This window comes from Camelus ferus, chromosome 17, assembly GCF_009834535.1.
Source record: "Camelus ferus isolate YT-003-E chromosome 17, BCGSAC_Cfer_1.0, whole genome shotgun sequence".
Classification (NCBI taxonomy): domain Eukaryota; kingdom Metazoa; phylum Chordata; class Mammalia; order Artiodactyla; family Camelidae; genus Camelus; species Camelus ferus.
In genome coordinates, this window is record NC_045712.1 from 40,045,832 (window position 1) to 40,065,428 (window position 19,597).

General features: G+C 39.1%; 1 protein-coding gene across 1 annotated transcript in view; it reads left to right on the forward strand.

The window, feature by feature from the left end:
* Positions 1–8,109: 8,109 nt before the first annotated feature.
* The window catches only part of ULK4 (unc-51 like kinase 4), a 442,995-nt gene continuing 431,507 nt past the window's right edge, over positions 8,110–19,597 (forward strand). The window contains 3 exon segments of the mRNA XM_032459157.1: positions 8,110–8,318; positions 13,679–13,872; positions 18,003–18,102. Coding sequence (XP_032315048.1) covers positions 13,735–13,872; positions 18,003–18,102 — 238 coding nt within the window. The 5' untranslated portion in view covers positions 8,110–8,318; positions 13,679–13,734.

Consider the following 19,597-nt stretch of genomic DNA (forward strand, 5'->3'; position numbering starts at 1 on the left):
TAGGTTTTATTCCAGGACTCGAAGCAAGAATTTAGGGACTTAACACTATCCATTCCCATTAAAAGCAGCTATCTCAGCTGTGGATCTTAAATTCTTTGTGGCGTGTGTGTCCATGTGTGTCCTGCAGCAAACACTTGTTATTGCACAGCGTTTTTCCTAATAAGTATTTATTTCAGGTGCCTACACATAACAATTTCAATAGTTGTTTTCCAACATTCTGCTATGGGCTCCTGAATTCCCATCCCTTAACATGAGCTAGATTTCACTGCTTTCGTCTCCAGGCAGACTTGATTTATCTACTTCAAGTTTTCTCCAAAATTTGAGGGTCTTTTGCCTGCATCTACTCTCGGTATCAATTTCTACGTTAATCAGAACCCTTAACTGGAAGCAGCAGAAATGGACTTTGTTAATTTGAACAGGAATATATTGCAAAGACACTGGGCAGCTGACAGGTGTAATAGTAAGTTTAGAGAATTAGCTAAAAACAAACAAAACAAAACCCCAGAAAGGATAAGGAGAACCATAGGACTAGGACTAAGGATGAGTTTTAGGGTTAAGGCTGGGATTAAGGTTAGGGTTAGGGCTCAGGCTCAGATAGGGGCTGGGGGTAGGGCTAGGCACTCCAATGCCAGAGTCTGGGATATGGCTAAGGTCAAGGTTATAATGGGGCTAAGATTAGATTAGGCTACAGTTAGGTCTAAGGTTGCAACAGAGTGAGTTTTAGGGTTATGGCTTGGGCTTGGCTTAGGGTGTTTGCTACCCTTAGGACAAAGAAAGACAAAGAGAGACAAAGAAAGAGGGCAAAGGTAGGGACACATCCAGTGTTAGAATTAGAATTAGAGGTTTAAGGGTATTGGGATGCTCATATTGTTACTGAACGCAAGTTTGTGTGCCCAATGCACAGTGAGGCCAAACAAACCAAAATGATGGAGTTTGGAGCAGAGAAAGGTATATTGGAGCCAAGCAAGGAGAACAGGTGACCTGTGCCCAAAGAAAGCCCGAACTCCTCGTAAGGTTTCGGCAAAGCTTTTTGAAAAGGCAAGATGAGGAAGGGGTGGCCCTGGGTATGTGATTAGCTTTGCACAAGGTTTTGACTGGTTGATGATGATCAATTCTTAGGCACCAGAAGGTCTGGGGGCTCCATGCTCCTGATCATGAAGTAGTTAATTTCTTCTATTTGGTGGTGGTTTTTAGCATCTGAAAACCTCAGGAAATATGTATGAGATATTGTTATCAGAGAGGAGCTACAGCAGAGGAGACAGGGGAGGGGGTATCTCCTGGGAGGGCCCCACAGGGTCCTGCTCAGTTACAATATGCTGAATGTAGTACGTGTTCTTGATTTTTCACTCATATTTTCTTTACCTGGCTTGGGTCCTCTTCCTCCATTCACTTTCTTCTCTTGAAATTTACTCTTAACAGCAACCACCTTAATCCAGGAAATTAAGCTGTCCATCCCTAGTAGCCTGCAGCCAAAGTCTGACTGCTACAGGCGTTCAAAAGTGACACCCTTGCCTCAAGGTGGGACCAACTCTGGGGTGCATGTTATGGTTCCGAGTTCCCAATGGGTTAGCCCAACTCTAGTCTCCATTGCTTAGCTCTTCCCGTGCCCTGTCCTGTTTCCCCCACTGCCCTCTTCCTACGAACATTTTCCCAGTAAATCATGTGCACAAGAGTTCCCTCACAGGTTCTACTTCCAGGCAACTCAACCTAAGACAGTGACCAACAACCTAAGCAGAAGAAGGAGATTCATGTTCTGAGCTGTCAAAAATTGACAATTATCTGTGGTGCTTAGCTTAATAACAAAAAGAAACAAGATGCATCACTCCCGCTGACGACATATCCTACTCCAGGGACAATATTTTTCTCTCTCTCCTTTCAGTAAGCTCAAGGGCAGAGTCCTATCATCATTATCATTATCATCATCATTATTATTATTAGTTGTTGTTGTTCACTGGTCTGGTCTCAGAAGCTACTGTAGTGCCTGACACAGACTAGGCTTTTAATATGTATCTGTTGAATGAATGGATGGATGATACACACGATTCCTCCAATCCTACTCCTGGATGGCTGCTGACTCCAAGCAGTCACAATGCCAGACTTCTTCTCTCATAATTTGAGGTTCTCTACCCACAGCTGTGCTGCGAGAGCTCAGTACCTCAGCTCTAAATGACTCCCAGTCATACACACCTAAGTGCCTCATCTTAACCATTTTCCTCTCTCTTGATCTTTTCATGGTCATCCCTGCCCCTTCATTCTCTGCAGATCATTTTTCTTTCTTCTGTATTATAAAAACTTAAAACCCAAATGATTAGGGACCATCTCAGACTGGTTCAAAAATAGCTCAATGGAGCAAAATTGATAAGCTAGAAAGAGACCTCAATGTGCATATTTAAAAAATTGGTCTATTAATGAAGGCAGGCATCACAAATTTCTGAGGGAAGGGAGAATGTCAGTGCTGGGATACTTGGTTAATTATTCTGAGGAGTAATCAAGTTATAGCCTAATTTCCCATAATCACCATAATAAATTACAGATGGACTAAGTAATCTGATCTAAAAACTGAAACAAGTTAAAAAATAAGTGAAATCTAATCCCCATGTGGTGAATGCATTTCTAAGCTTAAAAATAATTTTTTTAAATGAAAAAAAAAAACTTGGGGGGGATTGATTGATTGAGTGAGTGAGTGAGTGATTGATTTATACAGTAGATACTAGGGATTGAACCCAGGACCTTGTGCATGCTAAGCACACACACTGCCAGTGAACCAGACAGACTCTCCCTCTAAAACTAATATGTTTTTAAATCACGAAGTAAATATTAAACCTTTGACACCACCGTACCACATATGAATTCATCCTCAGGCGAAAAATCAGAGATCCCTGCCAAGATGGATGTATAAGAATGTTCATTTCAGTGTTATCTATGTACCAGGAAATAGGAAAAGAAACTGGTGTTTACTCTGGAGAAGGGGAGCGTGTTTCTCCCCTCTCCCATCCAAGACTGTTAGGGAGGATGCTGACCTGACAATTTGGCCTGAGATTTATAAGAGAAAAATTTAAATTCAAATAATCTGAGAATTCGTTGCCCTGCTAAAGGTAAATGTCAAGTGTGGGTGACATTTGTTTAGGCAGACTCCTCAATGACTTTGCTGATGATGAAAGATTAGCTTGGGTCAGTTCCCTCTAGAAGGAGGTGATTAATGGATGGAGAATTCAGATGCTCCACCAGACAATATGCTAAGACTTACAGCTTTTCCCTGAGGACAAGAAAGGGGATAAAATCCTGGACTGGGCAGAAGAGGTAAGAAATGAAAATAGAGCTACAGCCAGAGTCCTAGGGAGGAGGGTGGTACATGATTGCTTGTGGGAGGACTTGCAGGATGTAGATGTGCCCGGCTCCATTTTGTCCATTTAAATTGTATATATGTACATATATAAGTATGTAAATATATATATATAAGTGTACATACAAAATAGATACATATATAATAATTTAAATATATACAGATAGAATAGGTAGTACAGTTATGTGGTTCCAAATTTGACCTGTTCAAAATGTGTCTCTTTAAAAATTTTTAATATTTAATTTAATTTTGTTTTGGTGGGGGAGGTAATTAGGTTTTGATTTATTTTTTATTGGAGGTACTGGGGATTGAATCCAGGACCTTGTGTATGTTAAGGATGTACTCTACCACTGAGTATACCTTCCCCGCTAAAGGTATGGGTCCTGCACCCATCCACCCACTACCCCTCCACAGAGTCAGTAATTACTAGTTTCTTGTCAAGGGATGCTGGATCTATTCTTTTCATATATGAGCAAATACTGACATATTCTTGCCCCCTTTTTCTCTCTCCACGTATGGTAGTCTACTGTACTCAGTGTTACACACCTTGCTTTTTCCCCTAATCACTAGTCTTGGAGACACTTTCATATCAATATATGAAGAGCAAATTCAGTTCTAATTTAATCAGTCTCATGTTGATGGACATTTAAGTTATTACCAGTTTTAAAAAATTACAAACAAGGCTGCAACGAATACTTTTGTTCATATGTAAGAATATATCTATTGAGGAGGTGCCAAGATGGCAGAGTAGAGAGATTTACAACTCGCCCTCTCCACAAATACACCAAGAATTACATCTACAAACCCACTAAACTGCACAGAACACGTACTGAACTCTGGAAGAATGTCTCTCACTTCAAAATACGGGAGGATTCTCACAAAATCCAATAAACAACAAGTTCATACTGTACAGCACAGGGAAATCTATTCAATATCTTGTAGTAACTTATGGTGAAAAAGAATATGAAAACGAATATATGTATGTACATGTATGACTGAAGCATTATGCTGTATGCCAGAAACTGACACATTGTAAACTGACTATAGTTCAATAAAAAAATATATAAGAGAACATATCTATTGGATAAATTTTTAGAATAAGAATTTCTGGGTCAGTGGGGTTGTGCGTTTATTATTTTGATAGATATTGCCAAACTGCTCTCCCAGCAGCAATGTGAAAGTGTCTGCTTTCTAACACCCTTACCACCATCACATCGAACACTCACTTTTAGGTTGTTTCCTTTCTGTGCTGTAACCTCCTTATTACCACACCTTCAACAAAATCTGTTTCATGCAGGAACACGGACACTGGGGGAGGAAGGAGAAGAAAGCACTGTCAGGTACACGAGGGGAAGCAGGACCAGGGGAATAGGATGTACCGGAGACAAGATGTTGAGAAGGGACCAACCATTAAGAAATTTCTTGCAAGCAGTGACCAAGAAGTATGTTTTCACTGGAAATCCAGTCCATCTTGGAGTTGCCACAATTGGAGTGCAATGGATGTTAGAGTGATTAATTTTGTTATTAAAGGAAAAAGAAATCCTAGGAAGCCAGACATTTTCAGATCTATGGGTTAATATTACAAGGTTGAAAATCCCCCATCCAAGAGGGAGGTGGTGTCTGGCTGTTTATTAGTCAGTTACTGAGGGAAGAATGACCATGCTCCCTCCCAGGCCTTCCAGAGCAATGGAGCCCATCAGTAGTGAGGCCCCCGGACTCCAGTTTCCGTCTCCAGGTTGATCCGTTCCCTGGGCTGGTCACCTGAGAGGGGAGCACATCATCTTAGGGACAGCTGAAGACCCATGACACCACAGCCAGCCTCTATATCTAGTTCTTTGCGAAAATGACATCCCAGAAAGTATCATGGAAACCTCTCCTGTCCTCTCCGTCTATGTGCCTGATTACTGGATTCTTACCCCTCACTTCTGTTTCATTCATTTCTTTTTTTTCCATTCATTTCTGTTTTCAGCTTTATGAATGCTTTCCTTCTCTTTCCATGAGGATCATTTTGTTGTTATTTTTCTAAGCTCACTGTCCTTGAGCTAAACTCAACAGTAAAGAATTGGCAAATCCACAACCATAATGAACAACTTCCAAAAATGGTTTTCAGGAACTGGTAGAGCAAGCAGGACAAAGCCAACATGAGGATTTGAAAGATTTGAACATGTCAGTTAATAAGCTTTAAAATATGCCTATGAAACTGTGAACGCAACAAAGAAAATACGTATCTTCCTTCCAAACTCCTGGGGAACACTTACAAATATTAACCATTTATTAGTTCACAAAGGAAATTTCAATAAATCCCCCAAACCAAATAACACACAGGCCAACAGCAACAACAGCAAAACCTATCCAGTTGTTAATTAAAAACAAACAAAACTCTAACTCTTAAATATCTCTTGGATTAAAGAAAAAATAAAATGCATGTATAGTCCTTCAAAACCTTCAAAATAGGTAATTTTTTTTGTTCTAACTTCTCTCCAGGGTCCAAATAAATTTTCTTAATTCGTTTTCCCTTCCCCCTCAAATTTTTTTAAACTTTACATGTATAATTAATTATTTTGTATGCTTCTTTGAATGAGGAAAAATAAGCAGCAAATGATCTTTTCTCCTCTGCAGCATCTAATACAGTATTTTGACCAAAGGAACTTTCTACACGACTGAATGAAGAGATTCTTCATGATAATCAAGACATGAGGAAGAGGAGGCATAAGGTATTTCTGAGAGGAAGAGGTTGCTTGTGTAACTCAGTGTTTGGTATCCTTCACATCAGATGCATTCTTATCGACTACAATGAGAAGGAAAACCTAAAATTGAGGTGAAGGCAAAGGTCACTCTGAAAGTGCCCAGGAATTGAAGCAATTCAAAACACGGTGTTTCACTGTATTTTGTAAGTCATTGCTTAAGAGGTTAAGGAGACAAAATGAATGACAACATTATCCTTCAGAATTTCTTTCTTAGGATACTCTTGGTAAACTGAGAGTTAGAATTTCAGTACAATAGCTCTCTCCAGTTAGCTAATATATAGCACTAAATATGGGCCAGTTACTATTCTTAGTTCCTCACGTATACTGACTCATTAATGTCAGCTGTGTCTCCTCTTGTCCAAATGGGTTCCAGATGAAGAAGCAAGGCAGTAGAAGTTTATACAATACACTTTATCCAAAGTATATGCCAAGTCAGGTAAGTTTTAGAATAGTTCAACCTTTTATAGCTGCAGTGTGTTTAACAAATTGGTATAATTTTTCCAATCACCATCACAATGAATTAGCTTTATTATTGTGTCAATACATTGGTTTATTGATTATAAACAGGTACTATACTTTTCTTTATGCTTTGACATGTTTATCATCATTTGTATTATTAATTTATGTGTACCTTAACATTAGTAAGATACTACTAATATAAAGTGGGTGTGGGATATATAGGGACTCTGTACTATTTTTGAAACTTTTCTGTAATGTAAATCCCTTCTAAAATAATAAAAAAAAAAAAAACTGAAACAAAACACAGTGTTTCAGCTCTGCGCTGTTCAAGAACCTAAACAGCACTCAGCTGTTCTTTATTTTTTGAAATTGAACTAATGCCTGTTGAGGGCCAACCTTTGGTCCAATGGTGGTCACTGAGCTGGGTCCATGTACTCTCTAGCTTGTGTTTGTGATACTGTCTTAAATTTGCTTATGGCAGGAGTTCTTAAACTTTTCTGGGTCATTGGTACCTTTGAGAATCTGATCAAACTAATGGCTCTCCAACCAGAAAAATGCACATGTATACAACATTTTAAGTGTCTTGGCAGGTTCATATATTCCCTGGAGACATCCAAAGAACTTAGGCTATGAAAGCATCAGGATTTGATATTTTTTCTAACATTAAAGCTTAGGCTATCAAAACTTGGAAAAAGCTACTTGATACTTTATTTTATGTCTTGATTAATTAGGAAGTGATCTATCAGGAATTTTTTTCGCACATCAAATCTGTTAAATACACAAAACCGACAATAATGGCTAATGTAAGACTCCTGAGAAGGCAAGAAAGTTTGGAAGTCAAAGAACAGGAGATGTGATTAACCTGAGCTCAGAGGGAGGCATACCTCCACCTACAGGTTTGCAAAGCGTAATCCTTTATCGGCAACATCCACACTACCTGATAACTTGACAGAAACGATAAATTTGGGGCTTAACCCAGATCCACAGAATGAGAAGTTCTGTGGGTGAGTGGGGCTTGTTTTAACAAGCGCGCCAGGTGATTCTGCGGTAAAGTTGAGAGCAACTGAGCTAACTCGAGCGGAAGAAAGAGGGGAGCTGGTGCTAACGCGTCTGGTGATTGAAATCAGAAGGTATGCAGCTTTGGAAGTCGTAAGCAACCAACCTGAGATTAAAGAATCTGGTCTGTTTTTTCACGTACCAGAAAGAAGATAATCCATAGTCTTTTCTCTTCTAAAGGGTGAGGAACCCGAGGAGCCATTCATTACCCAGACTACGTCGCCACGTCCACCTGAGCTCCAGAGGGCGTCAGAAAAAGGATGGAAGGAAACGTAGGAGGACAGTGAGGGCGGAAAGAAATGACGAGGGACCAGGACTCCATTGTCACCAACTACCCAACTACTGCCCAGGCAAGCAGCCTCTAACCCCGCAAACCCCTAGTCCTCACTCCCTGTGAGGTGGGACGAACGCTCCATCACGGCCTCCCACTTCCGGGCTCCAGCCAATGGGAACCGAAACCGCTCAGCCAATCAGCGCCCTACGCTTTTTCCGGCGTTCTGCGTGCTGCTCTGGAGACGGGCAAGGACAATCCAAGCGCGGAGGGGTGCTGGACCCTCACGGCCTCACGTTGTTCCTGTGCTTCCCGCCTTGCTCCATTGCTTCGCCCCTGGCCTTTGACCAGTGGACTGGTCCTAAGAGGCGGAGGGGAGAAGACGCGCTCACTCTCTACAGTCGTCCAGTGGGCCGGCGGCTTCTCCCCACAGAGCGTGCAGGTGAGCGGCGCTGGCGGTTTTGGGGGCCAGGAGTCTGAGTTCCTGCCTTTCTCAGCGTTTGCTAGAGAGACTACAGGCCTGTAGGGAGCTGCCCACCTCCTTCCTTCTGTGGTCGCTGTGACCCCCCGCGCCCCCTTTCTGGGCTCGCTTGGTGCTTGCGTTAAACCCTACACAACTTTTGGTTCAGGGTACTCGGAGCTTCTCTTCTAGGACTTGGGTTCGGAAGACGCGCTTTATAGAGGCCCCATATTCGGAATTTTACCTAGTAAAACTCGGGTTTAGCTTCTCGGCTTCTAAGTCGGCCTCGCTGACTGATGTCTGTGGATGTGGGGAGGCAATAAAAGCCGCCAGTTCGCTGGCTACGAGCTACTTGGAGTGGGGAGGAGGCGGTGTTGACGTAGCGACTCGGAGCCTGTACCTTGGAGGTCAGACCAAGCTCAAAGCCTGTAGTTGGTTCTGTCCGTAAAGTGCTGCGAGCGGGAGCACCTGTTGAGTGCTTAGCATAGTGTCTGCCGCCTTTTGTGCCCTCGGGAAAGGTTGACTCGGCCTGAGGTTTTCAAAGGTAGCGCGCATTCCCAGGGCGAGTTAAAACACGGAGTTCCGGTCCCGGGTTCCAGAGTTTGTGATTCTGTAGGTGGTGGTGGTGGGGGAGGGGGGTAAGTTGCATTTCTATCAAGTTCCCACGGTGTTGGTGATGCTGCTCCTGTGGGAGGTGGAAAGACTAGTAAACAGGCCATGGCTTTGGTTGAGTCCTTGCCAGGATTAAGAGTCGGTCTCTTTCCCCCTGGTCTCTGCTATCTTTGCAAGGCTTGAGAGCTCCCTGCTTCTGGTTTCCCAACTCTATTTAACTGAGGTTTCTGTGTATGAACTTGCTACATTTCTATGAAAACATTGCTGATCAAGTTTTCTAGTTTCCGCGGCTTTTTGTCCCACAGTGTTTCTGGTTGTAGGTTTCACACTGGAGGGAAAGTGTGCAGATGGGAAACCTATTAAGGTCGCAAGTAATGAGGGGTTGGAGGGAGAACTCTCAGACACTTCTCATATAAAATCTATGTGTTATCAAGATCATAGACATTGGAAATCATCTGAAGTCTTAGGCCGTCGTCATAGGTTTGGAGACTATATATGGTTAAGCCATTAAAGATGGCGGTTCTCTTGTTTTCTGTATATCCCCTGCTTGACCAACCCTGCTTCACTCACATGACTATCCAATCCTCTAAATTAACAGGGCTTAATTAGTCCCTGGTAACTGATGAGCCCAGGTGATATCAATTCCCCTGTATAAATGGTAGCTGACTCCTCCCGCAATTAGGAAGACCGTGGCCATGTTCTACCCACCGTCTGCTGCACACAGTGGGGTATCGCTCCAGGGCCTGACTTCAGACGTATAAGATTCTCTGTCTAATAAGCCACTGATGTCTGTTACTCCAGGCTTTTTCTTCAGCCTTGAGGCTGGGCAGCTACAAGGCTTGCAGGCCCGTGGGGTGCAGCCTAACCTTGACAGACTTCCAGCAGGCCTGGTCCAGATGCCTTGGGAAAGCTATCTTATCAGATATCATTAGCTTCAATTCTGGGAAATCTTTACTTTCAGGTCACCAGAGGAGGTGCTGGCAATCAGGGTTGGGTGCTTTCTTTAGGTGTGTCTTGTGAATCCAAGAGTTGTCCTCGGAGTTTGGTGGCACAGGTGTTGGTTAGTACTACTTGATAGGGCTTTTCCAGTGAGGTGAAGAGAGTTCTTCTGGAAGTGGCTTTTCCAATAAATGGAATCTCCAGGTTGCAAGGTGTGATGCTTACAGTCTTTGTCTCCTGATGGCACACTGTGAAAAGATTGCTCTACTAATACACGGTTATTTTTAATGGAAGCAATTAGGTCTTTCAATATTGGAGCCTCTCTCATTTTATTAGTTGTGGATTATAAGCAGGAGCCAGGTGCATTGGGTTTCCTCTGACTGTCTCAAAGGGAAAGAGCTGCTGCATTCCAAAAAGGGTGGATCTAAGATTGAGAAGGACCAATGACAGTGCTTTTGGCCAGGGCGTTTGGAGGGCCTTTACACATGTTGCCAATTGAGCCTTAATAATGCCATTAATGTTTGACTGAACCAGAGGATTGAGGGTGGGAAGCACAGTGTTTGGCCGAAGAGCACGTCCTTGTGGAACCACTTAGCTGGTAAAGTGGGCTCCTGGATTACTGTGAAGTTTGAGAGGAGTTCCCCAGGTGAGGATGGTCTTTTCTGAAAGGACTTTAGCCACAGAAAAGGTAGTAGCCTGCCTATAATGGAAGGCTTCAGTCCAATGTGAGAACATACAGATTGTGACTAAAATATCCTGATATCCATTGGATAATACCCTATGGGTCATTGGTGGTCCCCATGGGTTTTGGGTAAAGTACCTCAAAGACATTCTCTTCCTTTTCATATACAAAAAGAAAAAAGAAAATCATTGGGATGCCCAAGGGCAGGTGGGTTTATCAAATTCTGCTATAAGACCTTGAAGGCTGTGTCTTCCAGTTCTTCCCATAAAATTGGGTTGGGGTTGTTATTGTTGATGAAAGCATATAGAGATTTGACCATAAGAGAGAAATTTGGAATCCAATTTCTGCAGTAAGCAACTAGCCTGAGAAAACCTCATCGTTGGTGCTTAGTTTTGGGAAGCTTAGGATGCCATGAAGTCTGCATCTAGGTGTAGCCTTTGTTCAGATATCAGATGCCCTAAATATCAAGCCTGGATTTGGGCAAACTGCAATTTTTCTTTCGTGACCTTATGTCCTTTTAAGGCTAAAAGCCTTAACAAGTAGATGTTGTCTTCCTTTGTTTCTGTTTATTTTTTACAGTTCTTTTTAATGAGTGGGCTTTAGGGAGGAATGTAAAAGGATCTAAGTATCTGTTTCCTTTAATGAACAGTTTTACTATATGCCTTTTTTGGGTTTGATTTAAATTCAAAATTCTCCCACATTTTTGCTACTTAGAATTTAAAAAATTCATTGTCATTGGTTTGACTTCTTCTGATTTGATCTAGATATCAGATAACAGATTTATAATCCAAATGACTAAATGTAATTACTAGCCTGTAAGTTTTTATAGTAGAATTTTTCCTATTTTCTGGTAAGTCTTAATTTCACTGGAAGATGGAATCGTAGAATTAGTGTGATTCTTAGATTAATGGTTCCCCATACCAAGATAGGGGTTAGTAAACTACTGCCTCCTCGCCACATCTGCCTCCTCTGCCTGTTTTTGTCAAAAAAGAAATGATTATGTGACGTGATAGAATATTAACTGACGGTAATCATATTCTAATACATAAATAAATCAACCTTAAAGTTATATACATTGTTACATGTTAATTATATCAATAAAAATACTGAGTTAAAATTCACATACCATAAAGTTCACCCTTTAAAAATGTACAACTCAGTGATTTTTTGTATAGTCACAAAGTTGTACACTATCAGCACAGTTTAATTTTAGAACATTTGCATCTACTGCCAAAGAAAACTCTTATCTGTTAATTGACTACTTTTTTTACATTCTCTGTTTCATAGATAGTTTACTATAGGTTCTGACTTACTGGGTATTATACAGAAACATAAGCTATTTTTTGAGGGGTGGGCTTTTTAAAAATATATTTTTATTGAAGTATAGTTAGTTTACAATGTTGTATCAGTTTCTGGTGTACAGCACAATACTTCATACATGAATATACATATATTTGTTTTCATGTACTTTTTTACTACAAGTTACTAGAAGATATTGAGTATAGTTCCCTGTGCCTACACAGTATAAACTTGTTGTTTATCTATTTTATGTATATTAGTATCTGCAAATCTCAAACTCCAAATTTATCCCTTCCCATTTCCCCTGCCCTGGTAACCATAAGTTTGTTTTCTATGTCTGTGAGTCTGTTTCTGTTTTGTAAATAAGTTTGTCTTTTTTTTTTTTTTTCTGATTCCACGTATAACTGGTATCATATGGTATTTTTCTTTCTCTTTCTGGCTTACTTCACTTAGAATGACATTCTCCAAGTCCATCTATGTTGCTGCAAATGGCGTTATTTTATTCTTTTTTTATGGCTGAGTAGTATTCTATTGTATAACTATACCATAGCTTCTTTATCCAGTCATCTATTGATGGACATTTAGGTTGTTTCCATGTCTTGGCTATTGTAAATAGTGCTGCTGTGAACCTTGGGGTGCATGTATCTTTTTGAATTAAGGTTCTGTCTGGATATATGCCCAGGAGTGGGATTGCTAGATCATATGGTAAGTCTATTTTCAGTTTTTTGAGGAATTTCCATACTGTTTTGCATAATGGTTGCATCAAACTACAAGCTATTTTTAAAGAGGGTATCTTACCGCCTGGGTAATTTCTGGGGAGTTTTCTATAGGTTTGCATGCATAATCCTCCCAAAGGGATGCCAGTTTAAAAGGTATTTTTAGTTGAGTAAATACTTTATATTGTTGTAAATTTGTTTAATATATTGAATCCATTATTTTATTTCAATTTTCAATAAAAATCTAGACTGATAAAAGACTACATCAAATCACTATTCCCTCATGAAAATTAGGGGATTTTGTTGGCCAAGAAAAAGAAATCTTTTAACTGTTGATATCCTCAAGAATGAAGTGGATGGTTTAAAAAAAAATTCTTGATTTAAAACAGGAGTTAGCAGACTATTTCTGTGAAGTGCCAGATAGAATATTTTAGAGGATGTGCAGCCTGTAGGGTCTCTATCACTTCTACTCACCTCTGCTGTTTTAGCCTGAAAGGAGCCTTAGACAGTGTACAAATCAATGGGTGGGGGCTATGTTCCAATTAAATTTTATTTACAAAACAGGCAGCAGGCTGGATTTGGCCCAGGGACCAGTAATTGGCTGACCACTAACATCGAATAATACTTGGATTGACTCTTAGTTTTTCTGTCTAATCCATAGAGATTCTGTCATTCCATATTTGTTTATAGTGTTTTCACATACATTGTCATTTCTCAAAATTCAAGGTTTAGGTGGGGCATATGTTTCCCCACTCATTATACAGTTAATGACACAACGTGCCTTCCATTGTATCAGAGAAAGTAAGAAAAGTACCGAAATACGTTGGCTGAAATCTCATTGGTTCCAGATTTCGTTTGATGTGTTGGAAGTAGCTGTCATTTTCATTATTTTTGTTAAGATCTTGTTGCTAGGAAGTTGAATATTGGTTTGTGAATTATTTTTTTTTTCTTAGTTTTTTCATTTTACAAAAAGAAACAACTACTCAACATTGAATTTATAAAACTATTAGATTTATTTACATATGAAATATCCTAGGCTAATTAATCATACAACTGGCTTGCATTTATAAGTGTCATTTTTGTTTACTTTTTAGGAGCTAAAGATGCTATTGGGCTGTCATTTTATCGAATGTGAGAAGTCAGCCCAGAGATGGAAAACTTCATTCTGTACGAGGAGATTGGCAAAGGAAGCAAGACTGTCGTCTATAAAGGGCGACGGAAAGGAACAATCAATTTTGTAGCTATTCTTTGTACTGATAAGTGCAAAAGGCCTGAAATAACCAACTGGGTAAGTCAACTATATATCCCTCCCTTTGGGGAAAGACAGATAAATATTCAGGTAAAATACATAATCAGAAGCCATTGGACTCACTGTAAGAAATGCCACATTTTCAATCTGGAATGGGCAGCCTTCTGTCTGTCTAGTGCCACCAGTCCTGAATAATGACTAATAAACATACTCAAGTAATTAGTAACTTACTTTTTTTTTACTTTGTTTTTTGTTTTTGTAAGTGTCAGGGAAAGTATAGTTTATATTAGATTGTTTAAAATTTAGTACATGATTATGAAGCTTTCGAAAGGAAGGACATTGGGTGAGAGTGACTTAGGTTTGAAATCACTGTAACACTTTACAGCCCAGACTCCTTGGACCAAACCTCACTTTTTTTCCGAACCCTTTTTTTTTTTTAAATTGTGTTAAAATAAAATTTCTCATGTTAACCATTTTAAGTGTACAGTTTGATGGTATTAAATACATGCATAGTGCTGTACAGCCATCATCATCTCGAGAACATTTTTTAAGAGATTTAAAAAAAAAAGTTTTAGATTCACAGCAAAATTAAAAGGAAGGTATAGAGAGTTCCCATAAACCCTTTGCCCCACTTTGCACAGCCTCCCTGCATTATCAGCATCCCTGCCAGAGTGGTACATATGTTACATTTGATGAACGTACAGTGACATGTCATAATCACTCAAAGTCCATGGTTTCCATTAGGGTCATTCTTGGGGTTGTATATTACATGGCTTTGGACGAATGTGTAATGACACATATCATTATGCTAGCATACAGAAGAATTTCACTGCCCTGAAATCCTCTGTGCTCCACCTATTCACCTCTCCCATTCCTCTTCCACCCTCCAAACCCTGGCAACCTCTGATCTTTTTATTGTCTCTATAGTTTGGTCTTTTCACAGTGTCATATGGTTGGAATTAGACAGTATGTAGCCTTTTCAGATCAGCTTCTCTCACCTAACAATGTGAATTTAAGTTTCCTCTGTGTCTACTTGTGGCTTGGTAGCCCTTCTTTTTACTACTGAACACTAATCCATTGTGTTTATATACTGGTTTGTTTATTCATTCACTTATTGAAGAGCATCTTGATTGCTTCAATTATGAATAAAGCTACTATAAACATCTATGTGCAGGTTTTTGTGTGGACCTAAGTTTTCAACTCTTTTGGGTAAGTACCAGGACTTTGGTTATTGAATTGTCCAAAATGCTTTTCATCTTACAAAACTGAAACTCTGTATACCTTAAATAATTCTGCACTTACCTTTCCCTGGCCTCTGGCAATCACTGTTGTGCTTTCTGTCTCTCAAGTTACCTCCTGTAAGTGAAATCATGCAGAATTTGTCTTTTGGGGACTTACTTCACTTAGTATGGTATCCTCAAATTTCATCCATGTTTGTAGCATGTGTCAGAATTTCTTTCCTTTTTAAGAAAGGAATACTATTCCATTGTATGTATACACCACATTTTGCTTACCTGTTCACCTCTGTGGACCATTGGGTTACTTCTGCCTTTTGGCTATTGTGAATAATGCTGCTGTGAACATGGGTGCACAGATATTTCTTGGAGACCCTGCCTTCAGTCCTTTGGGTATATATCCAGAAGTGGAATTCCTGGATCCTATGGTAGTTCTATGTTTAATTTTTTGAGGAACTGACATTCTGTTTTCCACTATTTTACATTCTCACCAGCAATGCGCAGGGGATCTAATTTCTTCACATCCTTGTCAGTGCTTGTTATTTTCTGTCTTTGTTTTTGTTTTTTTGAAAATGGTCATTCTCATGGCTATGAGGAAGTGTTAGCTTTTGAAAGAAGTGTGGACCATTGAGGGGAGACAGGTATATGGGACAAGATGCATATACCTGTCTAGTTAGTAGATTCAGCTGGGAACACAAGGAATTTCTCTTCTGAGAATGTTTTCTCTGAGGTGAGAAGCTAAGTCAACAGTTAGGAGATGGAGGAACAGGAAGGCAGTGTTTTAGAAAAGAGGAAAGAAAAGGTGTGCATAATCACTTGGAGGACAGACTGGCTGGTGCCATTTGAGATTGGGGATCATATATTCAGGGTAGCTCAGTCAGCATAGTTTGTGTCTGTTTCAGTGACTTGGGTATATGCAGAGTGTGTGGAGGGTTGAACTGAACCAGAATTGGAGTATTTGGGTGAGTAAGCTGGAAAGTGAGTGAGTGGTGGTCATGGACTAGGTTGTGTGGAAGAGATTTTGGAGGATACATTTACTAGTAAAAAATCTAGCAATGCTCTCCAGTAGAAATATGACAGGGCTACAAATCTGATTTGCAAGTTCATAGTCCTTACATTTAGCAAGGGAAAAATAAAAAGGTGAAATTAATTTTTTTAATATCTGTTGCTTAATCCAATATAGACAATGTATTGTTTTAACATGCAATCAATATTAAGTTACTGAGATACTCTTTCTTCTTTTGATATTGTGTTGAGCATCTTGGTGTGTATCTCATATTTGGAGCTCATCTCAGTTCAGACCAGCTGCTGTCCAAGAGCACAGTTGCCTTGTATGGCAAGTGGCTCCCATGTTGGACGGTGAAGGCTGCAGATGGGTGGTTGAGGTGAGGGTGGAGGGTGAGATTGGCAGCCCAGTGTCTGGAAGCCTAAGTACTTGGTGTATATTGAGTGTTGGGGAGGTTTGGAGGGATGTGCTGTGGCCTGAATGTGGCCTGAATTCTGATGGAATTTCCATACTTCCTTAATTTTTCCACTAGGACCTCCCTCTTCCCATGCTTGAATCGGCAGGCATCCATTTTAACGTTCACCAAGTGTTCTCATTTTCCATTGGCATTATATTGGGAATTATTACAAGGTGCTCCTCAGATTCTCTTGGCCACTCAGATTTTTGGTTTTCTCCTTTTCTGTCTTTTAAGTTTTGTAAATTCATTTTCCTTTATTTTTTGCCACAGTACAAGCCCACCTAGTTGTTTCTAGAGTGTGCCAGATTGCATTTCCAAAAGAGGGAGCTCTGTATTTCTACAAATCAAGGACCCATTACCCTGTGTTGAGTGACATTAGAATTTGTATGTGAATTTTGTTGTTGTTATTGTTCTTTAAAGAAAATCAGAAAGCAAGGATCCAGAGCACTTGGGTAGTTGTCAGCAATATGAGTCTTGATGGTTTGCTAATACGCACATTTTTGTGGTTTTAGTTCCTGTATTTAATGGGATTTTAAAGGGAGAAAGCAACTTAGCATTTTTTTAACGGACAGGCTATTGCATCTTTATCATTACTGAGTTTTGAATTCACTCTTGTTTTTGGAGCACACGTATTATAATCTAACTGGAAATGTACATTTTAAGATCAGAATGTTCATGGTAATGAATCCTCTTTTAATAATCTAGGTGAATTGATGTTAGGATTCACTAGGAATATTTTTTTAAACATAGAATCCTTTGAGAGTGCTTTTAAATATTATGATAGAAGTAATACATTGTTACAGAAAATTTGGACAATACAGAAAAATGGCTGGAAAGAAAAAAAGCAACATTATTTTATCACTTGATGACATTTACTTTTCTGTTTTGGTTCTAGTCTTTTTTTCTTAGTTTTAAAATTTCCTAATCATGGTATTATAATTTTTTTTCCTTAACATTGTAACATCGTCATTTTTCCATGTTATAAAATTAAATAATTACTATAATGTTGGCCTAATAACAAGTTGATTTACAACTTGTTTAACTGTTATTCTGTTAAAAGGTTTTTTTCCTTTAAAATTATTTTTTTCCTGATTATTAAAGTACTGTGTACTTAATATAGAAAATAGAATATGAGAAGTAGAAAGAATTTTAAAACTCCAGTTTTTGCAGCTATTTTGATATATACCTTCTGGTCATCTTCCTATGACTATTTCTTCTGCAGTGTTAATTTACACAAAGACACAAAACTATTGCACAAGGTTTTCTTTCTTTTTTAAAGGTTGTGCATTAAGTTAGCATTTTTCTGTGTCACCAGCCTTTATAACTATCATTCTTAGTGTCTGTATAGAATTCCACCGAATAATTTCCACTGTTTCCTTATCTATTTCCCAGATGTGCATTTAGGGCTTTCTCAGTAGATGGAAGGGTTTTAAGAACTTTTTGTTTTAGTGTGAATGCTGTGTTTTTATAGGTCCGTCTCACCCATGAAATTAAACACAAGAATATTGTAACTTTTCACGAATGGTATGAAACCAGCAATCATCTCTGGCTAGTCGTGGAGCTCTGCACAGGTAAGAGTGTGTAAGAAGTGCTACAGTGGTAGCCACCTTAAGTAGTTCTGAAAAAACATATGATGGAGGTTTTGTTATTTTCTGTTTTTCTTCTGTTACAAATATAAGCAGTGTTGATACTACTGACCTGTGTTAACTTGAACATCTATTGTTTGATCGATATTAGGGATGGGAAAAGAGCAGAGATGTTTGGTAAGAGGAAGACATAAAATTCAATTTGGGGTTAACTTTTTAAGTTCAGTGTTTATTTGTGTATGTATATTTTTTATTGAAGTATAGTCAGTTTACAGTGTTCATCAATTTCTGGTGTACAGCACCGTGCTTCAGTCATACATGAATGTATATTCGTTTTCATACACTTTTTCACCATAAGTTATTACAAGATACCGAATATAGTTCCCTATGCTATACAGCATGAACTTGTTTGTCTTGGGATTAACTTTAATGTGGTATAAAATGTTACTAAATCACCTACATATAATTTAGAAATATTTTTTAGTGATGATTAATTTATCAAACAAGCTTTCATATTTAGTAACAAAATATTTTAGATCAACTAGCTATAGCTAATTAGTCCATAAAGTGCTCATCTTTTTATTTTTATGAAAAGGATACTTGCTTTTAATAAAGAACCAGCACGTTCCACCACCTCCCAATACTAGAGATAACATGTTATAGCTCCTGCTTGTTACAACTTTCCAGGACTATGTACAGGGAGAAAGGTGACCAAATACATAGATACTATCTGGGCTTTTAGTTTTTGTGTCTTCAGGAAGAAAGTGTAACAAGGACCAGGTCCAGCGTACTTCTGTTCATACACTGAGTAATAATAAAGAATACTAGGATATATTGTAATTATTTCTAGCTCTGAGTCTTCTACCTATGGGCACTCAATTTATAAAACTGAATCATGAAAGAGGTTATTTGGAATAATAACTTACTTTCATTTTACTTTTCTGAATCAGTAGGAGCAGACAGTGGTTTAATTACTTTCGTAAGATATGCACACTGCTGAGGTGAGCAGGGGACTTAACCTGTATTTCTTATTGCTTTGACTAGTTATTTCTGACCACTGACCAGTATAATAGCCTATCTCTAATTTATACCTATGTGTGGAATGGTGCCTCACCCACCAAAACAAAATGAACAAAACTCAAACTACCTCCTACCTTCATCACAGTAATTCTGAAAGAACTTGCAGATGCCGGCTACGACTTCACTTTCTTTGAACTTGACTGCTATTAATAATCTTGACCTTGGGTGAAAAAAAAGTTTGTTTCTGGCACTTAGATGATAGAGATGTGACTGGGACCCTGGAAGGATATAGATGTGGAATTGCCTGTGTGTTTCCCATTGGCCTTTTATATCATCAGTGGTGTACATTAAACTTGGTGATTTTCTAACTTCAGGAAGAGCATCTTTTTTTTTTTTTTGCCATGCAGTACTTGCTGAATGTGACCTAACTTTGCACAGGAAGTAAGCATGACTGTACTTT